The 24,706-nt window shown below is 51.3% G+C and overlaps 1 protein-coding gene across 1 annotated transcript; it reads right to left on the minus strand.

Annotated features, from left to right (window-relative positions):
• Positions 7,045-24,277, minus strand: CDX1 (caudal type homeobox 1). The gene is made up of 3 exons (XM_018051720.1): positions 23,755-24,277; positions 8,851-8,996; positions 7,045-8,038 (listed from the first exon to the last, which is right to left on the minus strand). The coding sequence occupies exons 1-3, from the start codon at positions 24,197-24,199 to the stop codon at positions 7,832-7,834; spliced, it is 798 nt and encodes a 265-aa protein (XP_017907209.1). The 5' UTR covers positions 24,200-24,277; the 3' UTR covers positions 7,045-7,831.

Here is a 24,706-nt window from a genome sequence, read left to right on the forward strand (position 1 = left end):
GGGAGGCGGGGGGAAGGGATGCTCACCCCCGCAAGCAGAGCTGCGGATTGGAGGGGCCCCGAGCGCGTGAGGAGGGGAGTCTAGGAAGGACGCCCTCGGTGCTGAGGCCTCGGCTGTTGCCCCCTGCGTGACCTTGGGCAAGTACTCTGCCCTCTCTGGGCCTCCCTCTCCCTAGCTGGGCAATGAGGGAGACAGGCCATGCACATGAACACTAACAGCCCAGTCTTAGGTTCCAGCATCCCTGTGCCTCCTCTTTTCTGTGTGACCCTGTCCACGTTACTTAAACTCTCTGTGCTGTCGCTTCTTTGTCTGGAAAGTGGTAACAACAAACTTACCTTCCTGACAAGAATGTGAGGAATCCAAGAAGTATGTGCATAGAAAACATTCAGCGTAGGGCCTGGCACATTGTAGGGGCTCAGTAAACATTTATGGACTTGTCCATATGAGTTGTCCACTCTTGCCAACAAATGAACAGCCAATAGCCAGGTATTTATTCAATCACCTAACCTACCAATATTTATTAAGCACCTAAAGTGTGCCGGATCCTGGGTTAGGTGCTAATATTTTCTCAACACAGTGACCTGGAGAAGAGGTTATTATCCTTATTTAACAGAAGGGGAAACTAAAGCACAGAGAAGTTGAGTTACTCAAGTTCACAGAGCTAGTGAGGGACCTTAGTGACAGAGTCAGGCCTCATGGGCCTTCTAGACTAGTAGTGGTCCTGAACATGCCCCTTTTCTTGGGATGAAAGTGAAATAAGAACTTTGGGGTGAGGGGAAAGAATAGGGCAAGTGCCACTGTATGGTGATGATAGCGACTTAGATCATGAGCACGTGGGTTCCTGTTCCCCAGAAGTATGACCTTGAAGATGTTCTAGCTTCCTATCTGTAAAGTGGGCCATCAGCCAGTTTGGGCTTGGCTGACTTCTCAGAGTGTTGTGAGGGTCCAGTAAGCCCACAGGTAGGATGGGAAATTATTAGCTAGGGCTTCCCAGGTGGTGCAGTGATAAAGAATCTGCCTGCTAATGCAGGAGATGCGAGAGACTCAGGTTCAATCCCTGGGTTGGGAAGATCCCCTGGAGTAAGAAATGGCAGCCAACTGCAGTATTATTGTCTGGAAAATTCCATGGACAGAGGAGCCTGGTGGGCTATAGTCCATGAGGTCACAAAGAGTCGAAAATGACTGAGCAACACGATTATATGCATTGGTTTGTGGAACTGAACCCGTATTTGGTAGCAGGCCCAGCATATACATTACAAATCACGCTCCTATCACTCTCAAAAGTGTCCCAGCTCAGGCATTGCCCTACTGGAAGCCAACACGGGGAGGTCTTTGGGGAGAATGAGATTAAGTGTCTGCTGCCTCTCCTCTCCCTGGAGTGGAAGACAGGGAGAGTTTAAAGCATAGCACAGGATTGGATAAAGGGCCTGGCGGGCTCCCAGGTCTACCTCTCCTCCCCAGGTCCCACTGATTGTTCTTCAGTTGCTGAATCGTGCTTGACTCTTGTGACCCCATGGACTGCAGCACACCAGTCTTCCCTGTTCTTCACTGTCTCCTGGAGTTTTCATGTCCATCAAGTCAGTGATGCCATCCTACCATCTCATCCTCCATCGGCCCCTTCTCCTCCTGCCCTCAATCTTTCCCAGCATCAGGGTCTTTTCTAGTGAGTCGGCTCGTGGACAAAGTATTGGAGTTTCATCTTCTGCATCAGTCCTCCTAATGAATAGTCAGGGTTGATTTCCTTTAGGATTGACTGGTTTGATCTCCTTGTTGTTCAAGGGACTCTTAAGAGTCTTCTCCAGCACCACATTTCAAAAGTATCAATTCTCTGGTGCTCAGCCTTCTTTATGGTCCAGAGCTCACATCCATACATAACTATTTGAAAAACCATAGCTTTGACCATACAGACCCTTGTCAGCAAAGTAATGTCCCTGCTTTTTAATATGCTCTCTAGGTTTGTCATAACTTTTCTTCCAAGGAGCAAGCATATTTTAGTTTCATGGCTGCAATTACCATCTGCAGTGATTTTGGAGTGGGGTGATTTTTAGGTCCCAGCTGCTCCTTTCTTTAAGCCTGGCAGGGCTTTCTTTAAGCCTCACAGGGCAGGCAGGGCCTCTCCAGACCCAGGAAGGAAGGAGCCCCTTAGCCATTAATGTGAAGTGAAGGGGGGATTCACTGAGCCCTACTGTGTGCATTGATGCGCTCATATCCAATATCTAAATTTTAGTTCTTTCCAACAGCCTGGAGAGTCAACTTTGTGCTTCCCTATTTTGCATCTGAGGAAACTGTCTTCAAGGAGTGAAGTTGTATGCCCAGGGTCACAAATCACTGAATCTTTGAGCTTTGAAGATAAAGCCAGGAGGGCCTTAGGCCATGCCTCAGTCAGTTCAGTTTAGTCACTCAGTCGTTCTGACAATTTGTGACCCCATGGACTGCAACACACCAGGTTTCCCTGTTCATCACCAACTCCTGGAGCCTGCTCAAACTCATGTCTATTGAGTCAGAGATGCCATCCAACCATCTTATCTTCTGTCGTCCCCTTCTCCTTCTGCCTTCAGTGTTTCCCAGCATCAGGGTCGTTTGCAATGAGTCAGTTCTTCGCATCAGGTGGCCAAAGTATTGAAGCTTGTTTCACCATCAATCCTTCCAATTAATATTCAGGACTGATTTCTTTTAAGATTGACTGGTTTGATCTCCTTGCAATCCGAGGGACTCTCAAGAGTCTTCTTCAACACCACAGTTCAAAAGCATCAATTCTTCAAGGCTCAGCTTTCTTTACAGTCCAGCTCTCTCATCCATACATGACTACTGAAAAAACCATAGCTTTGACTAGATGGATCTTTGTCAGCAAAGTGATGTCTCTGCTTTTTAATATGCTGTCTAGGTTGGTCATAGCTTTTCTTCCAAGGAGCAGGCATCTTTTAATTTCATGGCTGCAGTCACCATCTGCAGTGATTTTGGAGCCCCCCAAAATAAAGTCTCTCAAAGTTTCCATTTTTTCCTCTTCTATTTGCCTTGAAGTGATGGGACCAGATGCCGTGATCTTAGTTTTTTGAATGTTGAGTTTTAAGCCAGCTTTTTCACTCTCCTCTTTCACTTTCATCAAGAGGCTCTTTAGTTCTTTGCTTTCTGCCATAAGAGTGGTATCATCTGCGCATCTGAGGTTATTGACATTTCTCCCAGCAATCTTGATTCCAGCTTGTGCTTCATCCAGCCCAGCATTTCACATGATGTACTCTGCATTTAAGTTAAATAAGAAGGGTGACATTATACACCCTTCCTGTACTCCTTTCCCTATTTGGAACCAGTCTGTTGTTCCATGTCTGGTTCTAACTGTTGCTTCTTGACCTGTATACAGATTTCTCAGGAGGCAGGTAAGGTGGTCTGGTATTCCTATCTCTTGAAGAATTTTCCTCATTTTGTTGTTGTCAAAGGCTTTGGCGTAGTCAGTAAAGTAGATGTTTTTCTGGAACTCTCTTGCTTTTTCGATGATCCAGCAGATGTTGGCAATTTGATCTTTGCTTCCAGGCCATGCCTGGGGAGAGGCAAAAGCCAGTGGTTCCTGGATCCAAGGGCCTGTGGCTGCTATCACACCTCTTACAGGATGGTTGGCAGCTTGACTGAACCACTCCCTCTCATTGGCTTGTAGGTTTCATTAGGCTCTAAGCAAGGCACAGAGAAGCATGGGAACAGGGAGTAGAGACAAGGCCTTGGCTCAGGAGCCCTGAAAGACTTGCCTCCTTATTGCCGCTTCCCAGTAGCACCTGCTCCCCGCAGATCCAGCCCTGGAGGGAGCCAGTGCTAGAGGAGGGGAAGGGAACAGGGCTGGGACTTTAGCCATTCTCAAACACATCATGACGTGGCCACCAAGCAGCAGCAGCAGTCACTGGGGCTCACCTTTCACATGGGGAAAGGGAGGCCCCGAGGAAGCAGGACTTGGAAAATCATTCAGTGAAGCAGAGGCAGGTGAGGCCTGGAATCAAGGAGTCTGACCCCACCCAGACTCTGCCCTCCATGTCACAACTTCCTCCATCCTCACCCTCATCACCACAGCCCTTGTTGGAAAAGTCTGTACTTCATACAACAAACAACCCCCCTTCCCCAACATTTTTCACAAGACATTGTCCACATGAGTCAGTCACCTTCTGAAATGCTGGTTTTATGACTATGCAACTGGCCATGAGTTCTGCCACTGAGTACATTTGACAGTTGTTCTCAACACAACCCCCCTCCCCCTCCAAGGGGAAACTTGGGTACCACTTGGCAAAATAACTAGTTAGGAATCCAAACCTAATAAATAATCTATTTCCCTTTTCCCTTTCCCTCTCCCTCTCCTTAATTTTTCTTAGTCTCACATCAAACCAGAAAAATGGGGATATGTACTGGACTTAAAGAAAATGTGAGATGAAAATGTACTTCCTTTTATTATATAGGAAGATATTTTTAAATGCATATAAATAAACATTTTTAGTTTGCTTAAATGTTCAGACTTTATCTCTGAAGAGCATGTGTTTTGTTACACCAGCCAGTGGTGACTGTGAAAGATGAAGATCCAGACTGCTAGTCCATCTGGTGAGATTCAGAGAAAGTAGTTCTGGAGCGGCCATACCCTCTGAAGCCGCCCCATCCTACACCTGCTCTGCTCCCAGCTTCTGTGTCCCACTGGTTGGGCATCTCTTCCACTTAGAGTCAGGCTGGCTTCCTGGCTAGAGACCTCATCTCTGTGAATACTCCACTCCCAGCCGCAAGTCCCTCCCTAGTCTTGATCTGTGGCCCTCTCCGCTCAGCCCACACCAGGCTCTTGGCAGTCAGTGACGCAGTCTCATCCACAAGACTCAGGTTCTCAACACAGTGTTAGGGGTCTACAGAAATGTAGCACTAACATACATGTTTCGGATGTGCTAGAGGCCATGACTAGGCCCTGAGCCTTGCACAGCCAGGCCAGGCCAGATTTCACTTTTGCCTCCACACTTTCCCCATCTCTAATACCAACTCAGGGCCTGCCACCCAGCCAGGGGGGAAGCATAAAGTCACTATATGCAAAGCAGAAGCAGCACCAGGTCATTCCTGATAGGAAAACCCGAAAACCTCTTAGCACTGGGGTGACTGCAGGGTCTGACAGTACTTGAGGGGTACTTTTCCTGAGCCATTACAACACCCAGAACTCTCTGTGTGGCAGGGAATGTATTATCTCACATGGCAGCTCAAGACATGGCTTGGAAGTTGTCTTAGATCAAAGTTTCCTTTTCCATGAAGCTCAAACAGCAGTTGACAGGTGATGGCCAGCCCAATCTGCAGGTCCCACCCAACCCCTTGACTTCCCAGTAGACAGCAGCTGCAACTCCTCTAGCCTGCCAGGCCTGGCGACTGACCTCCAGCCCCACGGAGGTCTTCCTGTGGCTGGGGACAGGCTTATCCTGCCTCAGATCCTCCCAGCCACAATCTGTCCTCTGCCCTGGGGGCAGGGGTAGTTAGAGCATCAGTCAGGCCTACCAGTGTCTCACCCTAGGATATAGCGGCCCTGGGAGCAGGTGGCTAAAACACAGGACTTATTGCATGCCAGGCCCTGTGCTAAACACAATTCTGAGACAGCTTAGAGTATTTTATTTCCATTTGACACATGGGGATGCTGAGGTTCAGAGATGCTAAGTAACTTGTCTGAAGTCTCACAGCTTGGAAGTAGGCAAGCTGGAGTCCAGGCCTTGTGACAACAAACTTGCTAACTAAACACTGAGTCACAGCTGAAGCATGGCCCTCCAGCCCCTCACTCCAGAGCACACAGTGTTCTGTGGGGTGTTGGTAGGTGCTGGTAGGGGTCTCCTCGACAGTGAAGCATGAGGAAGGCTGGATTAAAGAAAATTCAGGGAGTTTCTTTGCTGTGGGACTTGTCAGTCTTTGATGTGTTAATACACCTCTGTGACTATCCCAGAAGGGTTGAGTCTGCAGGACTTCCCAAATTTACTTGACCAGAGCCATTTTTTCCCTTGATGAACAAACTCCTTTATCTTACAGATGGGAAAATGAGGCTGAGTGGGGAAGCAATTCCCCGAGGGTCACACAGCAAACATTTCTGAAGATCAGAAAACTATATTCAATCCCTGCTAGCCACCCTGCCACCAGTCTTCTTCCTCTGCTCCTGGAAGCCTGGTTCTTTCCCCTGGTTCCACCAGGTCCCCATGCCTTAGACGTCCACCATCCTCAGTTAAGCCGTGATGCCTCCCAGGCCACCATGAGGAGGAGGAGAGAGCAGAGCCCCTGCTCCTCAGGGACTCACGTGGGGACTAGCTCTACCTCGCGCGTTGTCATGTGCCCTAGGAGCAAAGGGCAGGCAGGCAGGCTGCACATGGATTTTATGGCTGGGCCACCTCCCAGAACAGTAAACAGAGGGGCAGGCAGCTGGCACTGGATCCCTCTAGGGAGTGAAGGCCCCAGGCAACAGACTCCTCTCCACCTCTGAAAGGAAGCTGAAAATAGCAGCTTTTCTCCAGAGTTTCTAAAAAGTAGACTTCAAGCTCATGTTGCTCATAATCTTTTTTTTTTTTTTTTAACCATTCCTCCATCTTGGCTTAACAACACCCACGAGTCCTATAGGCCACACTTCAAACATCACCTTCTCCAGGAAGCCTTCCCAGATCCTCCAAGATAAGCTGGGAGCTCTCTCTGGACTCCCTGGATGCTCTGCTCCCCTGATACCTAAAGCATAGCTCAGACTGGGAATTCTGGGGGCAGGTCCAGCCATGCCTGGCACGTAGGAGTACCTAACGAATGTCATCTGTTAAACGAAATCCCTGAGTATTTGAAAAATTCGAAAGACTGAAAGATTGAATCTGATGATTCTGCTTACCAAATGGACTTAAAATTTGACATAGTCTCATAGACTTACTCTAATGATGTCATGTTTTGATCTTTCAAATGTGTTTTAAAGGTGACCTTGTTGTATGCCTGCTTAGACTAGGAGGGACTATGCAGTTGCTGAGAAGGATGAGGATGATTTACACTTTTTAAATATTTTCCTTTCATGCTATTTATAATGATTTTTATACATTTTTAAAAAGAGAAAAAAAAGTTTATTCTTGAAGCTGCATCCAAGAGATTCCATTCTCTGTGCAATACACTTGCTCAGTTGTGAGGTCTGTTTGGTTCAGAGAAAGTCCTCTGGGGGCTCTCTGAGGCCTGGTCCCCAAGGGACAGCCTGGTGGGTTGGTAGAAATTTGGTAGGGTAGACTCTGCCCCTATGTCCCCTGCAGGGGCCTCCCCACAATCTGGAAACCCAACTGAGAATGGGTGTGAGGGGATATGCTGTGTAGCTCAGAGAGGATGGTCATCTCTTGCCCAGGCTCAATCCTGCGGGCTTTGTGCTTTGCATCCCACAAGGAGAGGGTTCGAGGCATGTGATGAGGGAGGCAAGTAGACCTGAGCCTGCAGGAAAAGGCAGGTGGCAGCTGACACCCTTCCCTTGGACCCCTCAGGTCATGGTCTGCAAACCATCTTCTCTGGATTCCATCTCCTTTCTCCAGGAGTCTGGTCCCTACAACGGCCTCCCACCTTTGAGCCTATGGAGGAGGAACGAGCCCCTCCTCACCTTGCCCCCTGGGGATTAAGACTTCCCACCCCAGGCACCCTTATCCCCCTGAGGCCTAGAACACCAAAGTGGGAAAAGGTTCACTGCACGATGGGCCCAGGGGATGCAGGGAGTCGGTGGGTGATTTGTCCAGGGTTACTCAGAAGGTCAGTGGTGTGGCTTGGGACTCAGACTCCTGGGCCCCGACAGGAGCCACATGCCCAGCACCTGAGTCCTCAAGGGCTCCAGCCCACAAGGCTGGTCCGGGGGCTATGGCAGATATTCCTCCTTGACAGGCACTGGGGAGGAGGCACCCAGGAGGCTGGCAGAGCTGGGGCACAGGCCCCCCAGGGGTGGCCCTGCTGGGGTGGGGGTGATGTCATGGGCTGCCGGGGGTGGCTGTGGAGGCTGCTGCTGCTGCTTCTTCTTGTTCACTTTGCGCTCCTTGGCCCGCCGGTTTTGGAACCAGATCTTCACCTGTGGGGTCAGAGAACAGAGATGGGGCAGGTGGTATGGACACTGAACAGCAGAGCAAGAGGAAGAGAGAGGGCAGTGGAGCTCTTGTTTCTTGATGTGGCATTTGGGGCTTCCCTCCGGCTCCAGCTACCCCAACTGTTCATGTACCCTGAACATGTTCTCCCCTCCTGGAACCTGTTCCCCTGCCTTTTTGTTTTTGTTTTTTTTTGAAGTACCTGTAATACTTTTTTATTCTGCCCAGCAATATATAGGAGTTGCAGCTGCTCCTCCATCCTTTTACTTTACTTTTTAAGTTTTATTTATTTTTAATGGGAAGATAATTGGTTTACAATATTGTGTTGGTTTCTGCTGTGCAACATGAGTCAGTCATAAGTATACCTATATCCCCTCCCTTTTGAGCCTCCCTCCCACCCCCAAACCCACCCCTCCACCCCTGCTCCTTTACTCTTAAGACAACTTTTTCTGTAACCCTCTTCCTCTCCATCTTCCAGAGCCATGCTCTAACACCCCTCCTCCAGGAAGCCTTCCCTGTTCTCCCTGTGACTGCTCCCTCTGGATTTAAACAGCACTGATCAAAGCCCGCTGTAGCCTAGAATTAATCAGACCCCCTATCCCCCTATTGGTGCCCAGGGATATTGGGTTTTATTGGCCAGGGGATTTATGGCAGCAGCTCAGTTTCTGTTGTGTTGGTATGATCATAGCCAGGAGACAACCTCTCTGTCCTCCCTTGACTGAGCTCCATAATCTGCCTGGTAGCCTGGAGGCCAGACTTGCAGTACTGCTCCTGTGGCTGAAGTAGGGGCCCTACACACCTGCCGTTCCGTGAGCCCCAGGTTGGCGGCCAGCTCTGATTTCCGCCGGATAGTGATGTAACGGCTGTAGTGGAACTCCTTCTCCAGCTCCAGGCGCTGGTGGTCGGTATAGACCACGCGGTATTTATCCTTGGTCCGGGTCTTACCTGAGAAGCAGAAGTGCCAGGAGGAGAGGTGAGTGGGGAGAGGAGCCTGCAAAAGGCCAAGGCAGGGCTCCCAGGGGGAAGAGCAATCCAGGACCCCTGAAGAAGAACGCTGAGAGAGTAACAATCAGGTTTGGAGACTCCCAACTTGGGAGTCAAGCACTGTTCTCATGCCCATGTGGGGTCCCTAACACTGAGAGAGAGGCTTCCTCGATGGTTCAGCAGGCAAAGTATCCGCCTGTAATGCAGGAGATGAGAGAATGTGGGTTCAATCCCTGGGTCGGAAAGATCCCCTAGAGGAGAGCATGGTAACCCACTCCAGTAGTCTTGCCTGGAGAATCCCACGGACAGAGGAGCCTGACAGGCTACAGTCCATGGGATCGCAGAGTTGGACACAACTGAGCGACTAAGCACAAGGCTCAGAGACAGGATGCAACTTGCCCAGGGTTACCCAGCAAGCTGCAGGTGGAGTTGGGGTTTCAGCCAGGTCTGCTGACCCAGAGCCCTCCTCTGACTGCCAGGCCCACCAGCTCTTATGCACCAGTTCCCAGGTGTGGCTGCACAACAGACACATGGGGAACTTGTGAAAAACACAGCTTCCAGAGTGTCACTGAGCATGTAAACTCGAAAGCCTTGGGGTGGAATCTGCATTTTTCACAAGCTCCCCAGGTGGTTCTAATTCGGGGATCCTTGGAGGAACACCTGGCAGCAGGGGTAGGTTGAGATAGAGACATCGGCTGCTCTTCTCTCCTGTGGTGGAGAGAGCAGGAAGGGCCGCCGCAGCCAGAGGCTGGAAGCAGGAAGCTTTCAGAACTGCACTGGGGTATATGCTCCTCAGTTCCTGTTGAATGCCTGTTGGTTGCTGGCCAAACAATCAGACAGAAAGTATTGGGGCTGCTGGTTGTTCCCCAGGACCTGTCAGGTTCCTCAAAAGACCCTGGTTCTAGACACGAAGCCCTGAGCTGGGGCTGCACACCAGGGGGCTAGTCTGCTTGGAGCCATTCACACTCCAGCCTGAGCCCAGGCACACAGCAGGAGTGCTCAGGCCAGCCCACAGATATTTACCGAGTTCCTGCTGTGGGCCAAGTCCCTGGTACAGCAGGGAGCCGAATTAAAAGTCCCTGCCCTCCTGAAGCTTAGGTTCTAATGAAGGGAGATGAGTAAAAATAAAAAATATGAAAATTATTAATATGTTAATTGATGAAAAACTTTTCAGAGAAAAAAGGAGGACTGGGAATTTAGGGAGGAGAGAGGCTATGATTTTGAACAGAGTGGTCCATGAAGGCCTTACCTTGGAGGGGAGCTTGAGCAAAGATCTAAAGGAAGTGAGAAAGAGCGATGCAGCTGTCTGGGAAAGAGGTGCCCAAGCAGAGGGAACAGCAGGTGCAAAAGCCCTGAGGTGGGGACGTGCCTGCTGTCTGAAGAGGGAGGAAAAGTGAGAAGGCTGGTGCGCCCAGGATGCAGTGAGCAGAGGGGGTGGGCAGGTCATGCAAGGCCCACAGGCCATGGAAAGGGCTCTGGGTTTTGCTCTGTCTGGGGCAGGAGCCATTACAGGGTTTTGAGCAGAGGGCACATGAGGTTTGATGTAGGTTTTAAGATGCCTCTGACTGCTGGATAGAGAACAGACTGGTGAGAAAGCGGAGGTGTGGGGAGACCTGCCATAAGAAGGTGGTGGAGGAGAAAGAGGTGGTATCTTGGCTTCCACATGAAACTCAGCCTTGGACCAGGAATTGGATGGGTTAATGTCAGGGATCTCTTTCAGGCTGGGATCAGAGGTCTGTCTGGAGAGACTATTAAAGAGTCATGCTTGGCCTGGGCTGCTGTGAGGGCCTGACTCAATACCAGTGTCCTTTTGTAAGAAACAACACGTGGCTATGACCAGGAGGCACATGCAAGCATTTTCAGACTCGCCCCTGCATCCCACCAGGGCATGGCCGGTCTGCATAACCATCGACCCCCTCCCACTTCACCCAGATGCCCCCACAACAACCTGACCTTCATCTCCGTGGTCCCAGCTCTGGGCCTGCCTGTCCCTCAGCACCCCTGTGCTAACTACCCCCCCACACTGTTCCAGCCTCCGCCTTCCCCACCCAGCCCACACAGCTTGGCAGGACAGTGCCGGGCTCCCCAAGAGCCAAATGGTTTGTGGAGAACAGGAGACGGCAGATGTTCCTGGGCTCTTTCCCTTGAGTTTCCTGCCAGAGGAGCAGAACCACACTGGACTCTTCCACAACCACTGACCTCAGCCCATTGCCCGACACAGCACGAGACAGCCCCGGCCCTCAGCCAGGCCTAACCCAGGAAAGGGACCAGGGAGCGGCTGCCGAGGCCTTGGCTCCAGATGGGGCCCCTTCTTGACCTAGAAAATTCAATGCCAGCTCAAAAACAATTCTGCCTAATGCCACCACCGCTGGAAGCCAGCAGATCTCTGAACCCACAGCCCTGCTGGGTTCACTGGGCCAAAGCCAGAAAGGGTCATAGAAGTTCAGTCTCCTCCCACATTATAGATGAAGATACTGACATTCCGAATGGTTATACAGCAGCCAGAGGTCCAAATAAGAGAGGCCTTGTAAGTTCTTTTAGTCCAAACTCCCTGTACATTTAGGGTTACTGAAGCCCCAGGCAGTTACCAGGCCTGCAGCTCCTCATCCCACCAGATTTGGGGTCCACAGAGCCTACTATATGGCCCTCTAAGCATTGGCAATAGAAGCTCAAATGGCAGGCCCACCGTCTACTTGTATTTCTGGAAGAGAGGGTTTAGACCATGGTGAGGGCAGATCCCCAAAAGTCCTGGCTGGGCCTGGATGGCCCTCAGGTTGAAAATGCCAAAAAGATTCACTTTTGGCAGTAGCGGATGGAAGCTTCCTGCCCACCCAGACCTCAGCCTGAGAGATTATAAAGACACCCTTTTCCTCAGGCATCCAACCTTCACTCCTATTCTCCCTGATGAGCAAGTGGGCATCCATTATACCCATTTCATAGATGGGGGAAATAAAAACTCAGAAAAGGGCACTTGCTGAGGGTCATCCTGCCTGGTAGTGGTATCAATCTGGGCTCAGGTTTCCTGACCTCCAGCCTGAGTTCTTTCCCCCAACTCTGAGGGCAGCAGGAACTAGACAAGAGATAGAGTTCTGGCTGCATAGTTACTCCTCTCTGCATAGTTGCACCTCTAGCAAGGCTGCCAGTGAAGACCCAGGACCTGTTGCAGCCTCCTGGACCCAGGAGAGGGGCTGGTGGGCTCAGGAACCCAGAGACCAACTTCTATCTGGGGAAGTTGCTCAAAGCACACAATTTATTGCTGAAAAAATGGCTCTGCCAAAGAACCAAATGTTTGAAATCATACTGTGTGGTCCAGGAACCAGAAAGTCCCGTCTGCTGACCAGAGGGTGAAAACGGGAATGTCCTTCTTGGAGCCCAACTTGGTGATCTCAGCCTCATTTAACATGCACATGCCCTTTGACTCCTGAATCCCTCTTCCAGGGAGTGATCCCACAGAAAACTGCCCAGAGAGGTAGCTGTTTCAGATAGTACAAAAGTTAAGAACAATGTACATGTCTGTGAGTCAGGACTAGTTAATAAGAGATGGTACATCCATGGAGAGGATCATTAGGCAGTCATCAAGAAGAAATTATAAAGCTCTATATGTGCCAACATGGAGCAATTTCTAAAAACATTATGTTTTTTAAAAGGCAAAATGGTGTGAATAATATGTTACTATTTTCGTATAAAAATGGAATACACACACACACATACTCAAACATGTTTGTACACCCATAGAGTTCTTTCTGAAAGAATATACAGGAAGCCAGTATCGGGGCTGCCTGGAGAAGGGACTGAAGCCTGGGAAGCCACAGGGAGGAGGGAGTCTTTGGGGTATTTGCATTTTTACCCCCTGAAGATGTGAATTTGTATTTTTAATGACAATCAGGCGCCTTGGGCTCCAGTCCCAACTCTGGGCCAGAACTCCCCACTGCTGTGAGCAACCCTCCTTTGCCCTCCTGTTATCACCTGTGCCACCCTGGGGGCCCAGGAGGGAGGGAGCAGGGAGGTGCGTGACAGCGGTGGGGCAGGGAGAGGGCCCAGGATGAATGATTTACAGGCCTTTGGGACACTGGGCCTAAGAGGGAAGTCTGGACTCCTATAACAGGTGTCTGATGGGGGCCAGGCCACTCCCAGTCACCTAATGAATAACTCTCTGGGCCAGATGCCAGGGCACGTAGGTGGGAGAGAGGGTGGGAGTCCACCAGCTCTTAGGGGTGAAGCATGGGAGGAGAAGAGCCTTGGATAACTCTCCAAATGAGAGTCTTTCTCTCTGCTCTGGTTGTAGGATGCTAGGAACGGTCCATCCATATGCATCAGGCTGCCATAGAGGTTAGCAAGCTCCCCACCCCTAAAGTATGCACAGCAGAGGCCCTGGAAAGCTCCAGGCTAAATGTCCTGACTCCTGACCAGCAGCCTCAAATGCCTGAGGAACCTTTTAAAAGCACAGATTCTGGCCCAGAAGTTCAGACTCGGGGGACTAAAATCGGGCTCAGGGATTTGATACTTGAACAGCTCTCCAGGTGACCATGACATGTGGTTGTTTGGGCAGGCAGACCTCTAGGGCTTGCTGTCCAGCTTCTCACTGGCTGGGTTCTGAGCCTCGTGTTCTGTATCTACAAAATGGCAATAATTATTCTAATAACAGCCAATATGTCCATGTGTCAAGAACTTTGTATACATCTCTCAATAACCTATGAAGTTGTGTAGGTGTTAGCCCCAGTTTACAGATGAGAAGACTGAGGTCCAGCAAGGTCTGCACATCTGCAGGTGGGACCTGGCCCAGGTCTGTCTAGTTTTAGAAACAGCACTAGAACCTATCACCCAGTGTAAGGTCTCCTATAATTAACTGCCACCCTGAGTATATAGGGGATCACTTGAGATGGATGGATGAATGATGCCTAGCATATACCGAACACATAGTAGGCATTCAGGGAAAGGTACATCCTAATGATTTCCATGGTGGGATAACCATATGGCAGGGATGCTGGGAAATGGATCTAAGCAATGGATTGTATGTTGGATGAGACCATTTATTTATAAGGTCCCTTCCAACTTGGAAACATGAAGTTCCCAATGTTTGTTGATGCTCTGATTATATTTGTTATTATTGCTGAAAGAATTCTAAGACTGATTTCCCTGTCTGAGAGTCTAGAAACAAAGTCTGCCCAGCTGGAGGGTGCGGGCAGGAGCCTGGCGGTCTGCAGTGGGGCCTCCTCATCCAGCCTGGGCCAGGCAAGGACAGAGTTCAGCCTCTGCCCCCAGGGCAGGATTGGTGGCTCCCAGAAAATCAAGTGGCCTCTGGGTCAGCACTTCCTTTGACCTCTTCCTGCTGAGACTGTGGCCCTGAGGGATGACACTGCCAGCTCTGGCCCTCAGAGCTTGGAACACAAATCCATGACCGCTCTCTGTGTGGTCCAACCCCACTGGCCGTACGTCAACCCCCCCCCCCCCCAACAGACAGACACAGACACAGAGAAATGCACACAGGCAGGCATGGGTGCTTGCTAAAGATGCAGATTCACGAGCTCGCAGGCCTGTTGCACCCTGGTCTCTCTGCCATCCTTAACAAGCCTACCAGAGGGGACTCTGAATCACCAGCTGAAGTAAGTATGTCCCGGTGCTGTGCCACCTGTGTGGCCATAAATAAGTCCCTTCTCCCCTCTGGGCCTGTTTCTCTGATGCAGCAGAAAAAGGTTTGGTGTCAGCTCCCAGGGCCCTGTAGATTCTGAACTTCTCTGTAGCTCTGAGCCCATGGGCCCAGGTCTGCATCCTTAGCTAATGGATTTAACAAGTGGTTGAACTTCTTTGGGCTTCCCTTCCCCCTGGGGAGCAGAATGGATTTGAAAGCAGTTTGCAAAGGGCAAAGAGCTATGGAGACGACAAGCTGAACTGAGCTATTTGTAGAAGCGGATGCTGGAGGGATCCCTTGGGAGAAGGAGGAATGCCGCCTGATGGGGGCCCTCAGGGCATAGAACATTGCCTGGGGGTGGGGAGGTCTGGCTGAGCCACCAGCTGGACGTGTGAGGTTCTGCTTGGAACCGTTTCCCCATGTGTATGACCAGTGGGTAGACTTCTGTCGCTCAGTTCCATGATGGATGGATATCCTCCCTGGGCCATGAGGCTCTCTATTGGGCCCATGATTAGTCCTTGTTTTGGCTGCTCTGCCAGTCCTAGCTGCTCTAGCACGACTCCTCATTCACTCCTGCTCTTTCCTGGAGCAGGAGTGACGCTAGCATGGGTGTGGGGGAGAGATGAGAGGATGGCCAGACCAGCCACACTCAGGGGCCCTGCAGGCTTAGGCAAGCTTCTCCACCCGACTGTCACCCTCCTTCCTAGGCACTAAGCTCAGTCAGCACCTCCCCCTCCTCCTCCCAGGCTGCCTCTGCATCTTCCCCTTACCTATCTTCTTCAAGGAGGTCCCCAGTCTGACTCGACTATGGCAGGCAGTGAAGAGGACAGAAAGTTCATAGTCAAACAGACCTGATGATTCTAACCCGGCCCGGCCATGGGCTAGCAGTGGGAACCCAGGCAAGTCACTGAATGTTTCTGAATCCCATTACTCATCTGCGAAATGAGGACAGGCATGCCTCCTTCAGACATGGAAGCTGTGGAGAGTAGATGTGATCGTGTATTTAACAAGATATTAATAAAAGCTATCTGTGACAGCAGAGAAAAAGAAAGAAGGGAAGGGAGGAGGGGGGATAAGAGGGAAAGGAAGAGGAGGAGCAGGGGGAAGAAGAGGATGATGCAGAGCCAAAAAGATGATGACTGCAGATTCAAAAGAGGCCAGAAAATCCTCAGTGGAGAATAAGGGGCACATCGGGAATGGATTGCCGCGCTAGGAACTCTGGAGAGGAATTTTCCTGCGCCGTTCCATATGACAGCTACTAGCCACATGTGGCTACCTAAATTGAAATTAATTAAATAGAATTAAAAATTCAGTGTTTTAGTCATGCTAGCCATATATATAGCAAGTGCTCAGTGGACACGTGTAGCTAATGGCTATCACACTGGACAGTATAGATACAGAGCCATCATTACAGGAAGTTCTATTGGACAACACAGCTAGACCAAACTCCCAGCAAAGTCCAGACGCCCACACCCTCATAGCATATACCTAACCCGACTGCTTGGACTATCTGCAAAGCAGCCTGCCTGTCCTTGCGTTCATCACCCAGTTATATTCTTCCTAGGATTTTCCACAAGTGGCACCAGAAATAGGGGGCACCTCTGGCCTAGAACAGCCCTTCTGAGAGTTACAAGCAGCAACTGCATCCCTCTGTCTTCTGGGCTGAACAACCTGCAGCCTCTCAACTGTCTTCTGGTGGAGTTTCCAGGCCTCTGCCCTACCCTGGCCACCCTTCTCTGGTCTGGAGGTGAGGTCCCTGCCTAATCGTCCGCAGGTGTGGGTCCTGAAGAATCACATCTGGGGCAGAGGTGCAGGGAGGGAGGAGCTTTGGACCCCAGCCCTTTTCATGCTCACCGAGGGACCTTAGCAAATCCCTTCCCCTTGGTTCCTGGCTCCCTACCTGCTCCATGATGGCAGAGACCATGCATCTTGCTCATTTGGTTCTACAACTGTGCCAGACACACACACAGGGAGTACTTGATGAATCCTTGTTAAACTTAACACAGACTCACTGCTTCCTGACCTTCTCCTCACAGTAAATGTCCCCTCTCCTCCAGCCACTCAGGCCAAAAGCCTAGGTGGCAATTTCCCCGCTCCCCACATCCCATCCATCAGCTGGTTGGCTTAACCTCCAAAGGACATCCTTCTGTCTAACTCCACTGTTCGTACAGCCTTAGTCACAGCCACTGCTCTAATAGAGAAATGTGTTGTTCTCGGGTCAAAAATACTTGCATTTGAAACACAGTGAGTACTCAATAGATGGCAGTGCGTATTATTATTACTATGGGAAGTGCTTGGTGCTTATTTGTTAAATGGTTCATTCCCACTTTCAAGGGTGGGGGGTAGATTAAAAACAAACCAGCATAAGAAATAGTTACAAACTGTGATTAGTGTGAAGGAAAGGAAGCATGGAGCTCAGAGCATAGCCTCACACCTCTTACAGTTATTATGATTAAGATGTGGGGGTGGGGTGGCAGGGGTCAGAGAGCCTACTTTATTTAGCTTGAGGAAAGTGTCCTGGAGGAGATGACATCTAAGCCAAGATCTGATGGTTGAGAAGGAGGTCTCTGTGTCACCAACGGGGAAGAGTATTCCAGGAAGCCAAAAGAGCATGTGCAAAAGCCCTAAAGCAGAGAGAGTAGCAACAGAGGGCCAGACCCCCGAGGGACCCCGTGTGCCTTGCCCTGGCAGGAATCCCCAGCACCTAGCAGAATAGAAGAAAGACTCAGAGACTAGCACCACCTGCCTGCCTCATGAATGAATGAGAGAGGCACGAGAGGCTGAAAAGGCTAGCACGGTTTTGAGCCCTAGGGTGAGGGGCTTGGATTTGACTTTGAGAGCAATGGGAAGACGTCGGAGCCTGGAGGGTCAGTCTTGGCTTCCACTGACACCTGTTCCCTCCCTCTGTTGATGCTGAGGGGTCTTTGTGGGGCACCCCTATAAGGCTGAGGGGCAAGTATGGCAGGGGAAGGGCTTAGCCTCTTAACATGGTGATGGACCTGACTCCAGACATATATGTTGTTTCCAGGTCCCAAAAACTCTGGGACAGAAACTTGAGAGGCATCTCATGAAGATAATTTCCACCAATGAGAGAGGCTTGCTGCTAATAAAGCTGTTTTGGTCCTTCAGAACAACTCCCCATGCTCTCGGCAGCAATATCTGCAAAGTGGGGGGAAAATACCCAACCAAAAAAAGCCTTCTGCCACCTTCTAACTGGGTCATTCCCCCCCTTCCCAGCTACATCTGAGAGACGAGGTGTCGAATGGAGCTTCTGCCTGGAGAACCGGTTTCAAACAGCCTGCTGTGCCCATCCTCCCCTTCAGCCTCTTACAGCTCATCGCTGACTGGCCTCCTTTTCCCCACCTGGGCTGGAATGCACATGGGGGAGGGGGGCTTGGGCTCCCATTCTGAGGGTGTTGCTTCATGTGATAGATGGTCATCAGGCTGTAGAGGCTAGGTTTGAACCCTGGGCAGCAGCAAACCTGGCCGGGTGAGCTTTGGCAAGTCACTTACCCTCTCTGAGCCTAATTAACTCTATCTGTAAAAATGAAGCTAATAATAGATCCTCACACCTCTTACAGTTATTATGAGACTTAAATGAGATCACCCATGCGGGGTTTTTGACACAATGCCTGGCACGTGGTAGAGACTCAGCCGATGTCACAGTTATTAGCTTTATCATGAGCTCCTACTATGTACAAGGCACGATGAGAAGGATGAGACTGACTAGGACTGTTCCTTGAGGGGATAACAGATGGTAGATGGCAGAGATCAACAAGACAGTCAGTGATAAATGTTCAAACAAGGATCTGATACAGTGCTTGGAGGGAGGGAACCAAGGAGGGCTTCCTAGAGGAGGTGGCCTTGGAGAAGCAGCATTTGACCTGGTAAAGATAGAGGAGGACAGTTCAGGTCAAGGAACCCACACTAGAGAGGCAGGGAGTATGAGGTATGTGCTCTCATGTACCTGCTAATGACAGGTAGAGATGGTCACAGGCACCAGTACACTGAGCACCTACTGTATGCCAGGCTCAGGGCTGTGTTTTACAGGAACCATTGCTTCAAGGTGTAATCCTGTTATCCTCTTAATATCACAGTGGAAGAAGCTGAGGCTTAGAGAAATGATCCACATCAATTTGACTGCAGCTAATGCAACTTCTAACAGAAATACAATTCCAGGCTTGAGGCTCTGAAGCTGGACTCTTAACCGTCCCAGGTAAGCATTTCTGTATCTCAACAAACTAATGGGAAAGTGGCTTCAAGAGTGGGTTTGGGCTGGTTCTCAAGAGGACTCTGAAATGGGGCTAGATTTTCATTACAGCAGTTGAACGGTATAAAGCGAAAGGGCAATTCCATGGCAGTGGGGAGCCATGGGATGCTCTTGGGCAGGGGATGAGCTTTGAGAAGGTAAGTCCAGCAGTGGTTTAGAACAGTGCCCCCCCCCCCAACCTTTCTGGCACCAAGGACTGGTTTTATGCAAGACAATTTTTCCAAGTATGGACGTGGGGAATGGTTCAGGGGGTAATGTGAACAGTGGGGAATGGCAGATGCAGCTTGGCTTGCTCACCCACCGCTCACCTCCTACCGTGCCACCCATTCCTAACCAGCCACACACCAGTACCAGGGGGTGGAGACCCCTGGTGTAGAGGACATCAAGGTCAGAGCTGACTCATTTGAAAAGACCCTGAGGCTGGGAAAGATTGAGGGCGGGAGGAGAAGGGGATGACAGAGGATGAGATCATTGGATGGCATCACTGACTCAGTGGACATGGGTTTGGGTGGACTCCGGGAGTTGGTGATGGACAGGGAGGCCTGGTGTGCTGCAATTCATGGAGTCGCAAAGAGTCGGACACGACTGAGTGACTGAACTGAACTGAGGGCAGTAGGGGGGCTTCCCAGGTGGCTCAGTGGTAAAGCATCTGCCTGCCAATGCAGGAGACACTGGATATGCAGGTTCGATCCGTGGGTCAGGAAGATCCCCTGGAGGAGGAAATGACAACCCATTCCAGTATGTTTGCCTGGAAAATCCCATGGACAGGGGAGCTGTGATAGGCTACAGCCTGGTGGGCTACAGCCCATGGAATTACAAAGAGTTGGATATAACTTAGCGACTAAACAGCAGGAGCAGCAGCAGCAGGGTATTGGGGAGAGGCTGAAGGTGAGAGGCCAGGTTGGTGGCTAATGCTATGGGCCAAGGGAGAAGGCCTGGAACGTAGTAGGGGGAAGAGGGTTCATCCCTTCCATGGGCCTCAGTTTCTCTGTCTGACAGCTGAAGAAGTTGGACCAAGATCCAAACCCTGCTACAAGAGTCTTATCATCTGAGTGGACATTTCCCTACTTGTATGGGACTTCAGCCACGCCAATGGGCCATTAACCTGTGAAAAACTATTTATTGATAGTGAATCAGAGACTGAACCTTTGTTAGAGGATGATTTATAACATTCCTAAAGAAAATATTTATAGTTGCAAAAGGGGAAGACAAAAAAAAATAGAGCTGCTTGCAGTCATTTCCTATCCTGGCCTCAGTCAAGTGACAGTCATCACTCAGAACTGGCTAATATTTTGTTTATGGACAACATAATAGCCTCTCTCCTTCCCAAGCTTTGTTGCCCTCTCCTTAGGTAAAACTGGCATCTTAGTCCCAGCCTCAGCTCCGCCAATTCTCCAGGTAAGAACAGAGTACTGACCACCCATGGAATAGGGAGAAAGGGGCAACTAGGCTTCCACTGGCATGAGCGGCTCAGCTGGACAGTCGTGGGTCCCATCTCCAGGTTGAGATCTTATCTCTCCCCTCTTCTCCCAGAGCTGTCTTATTGTCCCTCACACACTTGCCCTGTTCATTCATTCAACAGAAAATATTGAGGACCTACTAAATGCCACACACAGAGCTGGGTGCCTAGAAAGCAGTGAAGTGAAAGTCACTCAGTCATGTCTGACTCTTTGCAACAGTCCATGGAATTCTCCAGGCCAGAATTCTGGAGTGGGTAGCCTTTCCCTTCTCCAGGGAATCTTCCCAACCCAGGAACTGAACCCAGGTCTCCCACATTGTAGGCATATTCTTTATATGTAGGCATATTCTTTACCATCCGAGCCACAAGGGAGCCCATCCCTTCTCCAGCAGATCTTCCTGACCCAGGAATCGAACCGCGGTCTCCTGCATTGCAGGTGGATTCTTTACCGCCTGAGCTATCAGGGAAACACAGTCATGGGTCAAATAAACATGGTTCTGGACTTCATGGGAGTTTACCTTGGTGGGTTGGTGTGGGAATAGACACCACACAAACACACAAACACAAAGTAAGTAAAGTAATGGGAATAGACACCACACAAACACAAAATAAGTAAGTAATGAAACAAGGCAAAGATCATCAATGGGTATGTGGGGGAGGCACCGACTTCAGAACATCATGGAAGACCTCTCTGAGGAAGTGGCCATGAAGCTAAGTAAGACCTGAAAGGTGAGGCAGCTTGCAAGGAGTTTTCCTGGAAGAAGGAATACAGCTAATGTATAAGACCTGCCTGTAGCAGCACACATAGCTTTGTAGACCTCAGGAAGAAGTGTAAATTTTGCCCTAAATATAATGGGAAGCCATCAGAAAATTTTAACTGACTCATCCAACATATACCCCAGCCCAGCCCAGCCTCCACCTGTGTGATACTAGAACATTCCCTTACAATCTCCAGGCTTCAGTTTCCCATCTGTATGTCTGGTCTCTAACTGTCCACTCAGATATTCTAGAATGCTAGAAGCACAGAAGGCAAAGAAGGGGCAGGAAGGATACCATCAGATCAGGGACCAGCAGCACTGAGAGGGGTGGCATGCACTGACCTTCCCTCTGCTGTCCCAGACAACAGCGTTACCCAGGAAACACCCCTGGAAACCCCACATCTTCATTCCCCAGAGGGACAAACTGGGGCCAAAGAGGAGAGGAGCTTGGCCTCTCTCGCAGGGAGGGTCTGTAACCTCAACCCAGTTCTGCCCCCGCCTCAAGAGCACTGGTCAGCTTCAGACTCCACCTGAGTGGACAGGCAGCAGCTTCTAGCTTCCAAAAGGCTGAGTGGTTCTCGCCTGGCTCCAGGGGTGGCCCCTTTCCTTGGGAACCCCCAAACCTCCCTTGGCCTGCCCTTCTACTTTCTGGGAATGAGGGTAAAAGAATGTTCGCCTTTGGGCAGAGTTAGTCCTAGGCCTCCAACGTGCCCAGGGCAACAGTTTCCAGATGACTTTCCAGACCCGAGCCGAACTGGGTTTGGCAGCTCCAGTGCCCAGAGAGCCGGGATTTGCCTGACATCACACAGCCTGGAAGCTCCTCAGGGCTCCTGCCAGTCCTCTGACTGCCACAGGCCCCTGGAGACCCTCCCCGTCCATCTCCATAGTCGGCTGATGAGCAGGAAGTAGCAGCTGGAATAAAGGAGCAGGACAGTGGACTTTCTTCTTCAGAGAACAGACACAGAACCGCAGGACCCAAGTGTCAGTGGCCCCAGATGCTTTCTCTCATATACTCTAAGGTAAAATTCTCAACTGAGGTTTATGGATAAAGCTTCTAGGGGCCTTTGGAACCCCTGAAATTGTCTGCCGAGTTAGGAAACACTTTTTCTTTTTTCCTAGGGAGAACATTTATGCTTTCCACCACATTTTTCAAAGGAGTCCTTTTGTAACTCAAACAAATGTACAAGACCCTTCGCACTCATGTCACAGGTGGTAAAACTGAGACCTAGAAAAGATGGCTGATTTAAGGGACTCTCTTGAGAGGATTAGAGCACAGGCTTGGTCACATCCCAGCCCCACCGTGTACTGGTTACACAAGTTTAACTATATTTGCCCTACTTTGTCATCTCTCTAGGCCATAGCTTCTTCATCTTGAAAATGGGGGTGATAATAGTCCCCATGATAAAGTTATAAGGATGAAAAGATTTTAGGTCAGAGCCTGCTGCATTACTAGGTGCTCTGTAAGAATTAGCTGTTATTATTTAGCCACGGAGACAAGTGGCACAGCTGCAGCAGAAACCTCGGGCCTCTGAGGCCTCTGGAGGCAGATAGGAGGTTCTATGTTCCGGGGACTCTCAAGGAGGTGGTACAGTTGCAGCCAGACCTGTAGCTGCTGATCACCTTCTCCGCAGCATCTGCCCCAGATGAGCTGTCCGTGTCGGGGGACATGGGGGTGAAGAGAGAGAGGAGGGGGAGGTTGGGAAAGCCCAGGCTCACTCCCAGCTGGGGGAAAGGGAGGAGGGGCTGGACATCAAAGGGTGGGCAGGCCAACTTCCCGCCCCTAAGGCCAGGTGGCCTTTGTCAGGACAGGCCAAACACAGTCAGGACAATGGGGTATCATGCTCACTTTCCGGCCGACAGGAGTCACTACCGAGCCAAGGCCCAGCCTGTTACATGACAAAGGGGGGGACCTATAAAGAGGTCAGGCCGCCCCTTATTAAAGCTGAGTCTTTGTCCTGCCCTGTCCCCTGCCTTTGAAGAGGGTGGATCCGAGAGGCCTGCCTGGGGGCAGGAGGTTCACAGGCTCAGGAGCCAAACAGCAGCCACCTTCCCAACTGCTGCTGCTGTCCCCTCCCCCAGGGTCAAGAGTTCAGGGAGAGCCCTGGGATGGTAAGGTAGGGACCCTCAACCACCAGCAATCTAACCAAAGAAGGCTCTTTTTTAGCCCAAAGGATATGACCCACCAATCTCTTCATTATATGGATAGGGGACTGAAACCTGGAAAGGAAAGTGACATGTGTGTACACATATAGTGCATGTCCCGAGGCTGGGATAGGGGTGCAAGGAGCAGATGACCACCTGGACCAGTGCTGCCAAAAGTTTACCCCAAGATAAAGGTCTGGGGACCTGTGTTCAGTTCCTACAGGGCGTCTTTCTTCATTGCTTGGGTCTCAGGTTCCCTACCTACAGGGAAAGACAGGTTGTGCTTTCCAATGCTCTGGCAGGCCGGGATTCAGAAGGGGGAAATTGAGAGAACAGCCTCCAGGGAGAGTGGTCAGGGGCCACGTTCTGGAACCCAAGCAGGGCCACGGCAGAGGTCAGACAGCACCTGCTGGCGCCCAAGGGAACCATTCAGAGGCCCAGAGCGAGAGAGGGATCCTTACCGCTGCCACCGCCGCCTCCAGCCGCCACACTGCGCCGCATCCACTCGTAGGGTGTCCGCCTTTGCGCTCCGGGTGAGGAAGGTGTGCCTGGGCCGCCGAGGGGTTGCGGAAGGAGACCCGGGCCAGGCCCCGGGGGCGTGGGCACCGCGCCAAAGTCCGGAGGGTGCCCGAATGCCAGCGGGGCCGGGCTGGCTGTGGGAGCCGTGGGGCCCGGGCCGTAGGCGGCAGCCCATTCGTCCTTGGGCGCAGAGAAGGGAGCACTCCAGGCTGCAGGGGGCACGGGGCTAGGCTCCACGTGAGAGTAGCCGGTGAAATCAGGGTACTGCGGGGGTCCAGGGGGCGGGGGCGGAGGGCCGTAGGCTTGCGGGCCCAGGCTGAGACTAGCGGGCCTGGCGGGGCCGGGGTACACGGGGGAATCCTTGTCCAGCACATAGCCCACGTACATGGTGGCCGCGAGGCCGCCCGCGCATGCTGGGCCCTGGAGCCGCCGCAGCCGGCTGCCCCGACGAGCAACTGCACACCTGAACTCCCAGCCCTGCTGCCGCCCGCCCCACCCAGGCCTTTTATAGCTCCGGGCCGCCTGCCGCCCCAACCGAGGCGGGTTTGCATTTCAAAGCGGGGGGGAGCCTCCAGGCCGCGAATCAAAGAGGGAAACCCGTCGGGGGCGGGGGGTTCAAAAGGAGACAAATTGCCGCCCCAAGCGGGAGGTGGACTCTAGGGCCAGAGAGGGTGGGGGCGCGGAGGGCGCATCCCGGCGAGCATCGAGGCACCACTAGGTATGGGAGCCTTCTGCAAGGCCCCGGCCCAGCGGCCTTGGGGGCTAGTCCTCCCCGCGGCCTTGTCCTCGCTGCGGCCACACCGACCTCTCCGCAACCCCATCTTACAGGTGAAGAAACGGGACCTGAGTGGTGGTAGTGGGGCAACTGCAGGTTAGCGCCACACAGCCGCACCG

This window comes from Capra hircus, chromosome 7 (assembly GCF_001704415.2).
Source record: "Capra hircus breed San Clemente chromosome 7, ASM170441v1, whole genome shotgun sequence".
NCBI lineage: Eukaryota > Metazoa > Chordata > Mammalia > Artiodactyla > Bovidae > Capra > Capra hircus.

Excerpts from the sequence above, each read along its gene's own strand:
- CDX1 (XM_018051720.1), bottom strand. The coding sequence starts at position 24,199 with ATGTACGTGGGCTATGTGCTGGACAAGGATTCCCCCGTGTACCCCGGC. Across the intron at positions 8,997-23,754 it reads TGGAGGCGGCGGTGGCAGCG|GTAAGACCCGGACCAAGGAT; the intron begins GTAAGGATCCCT and ends TCTGCTTCTCAG. Across the intron at positions 8,039-8,850 it reads TGGGGCTCACGGAACGGCAG|GTGAAGATCTGGTTCCAAAA; the intron begins GTGTGTAGGGCC and ends CTGACCCCACAG.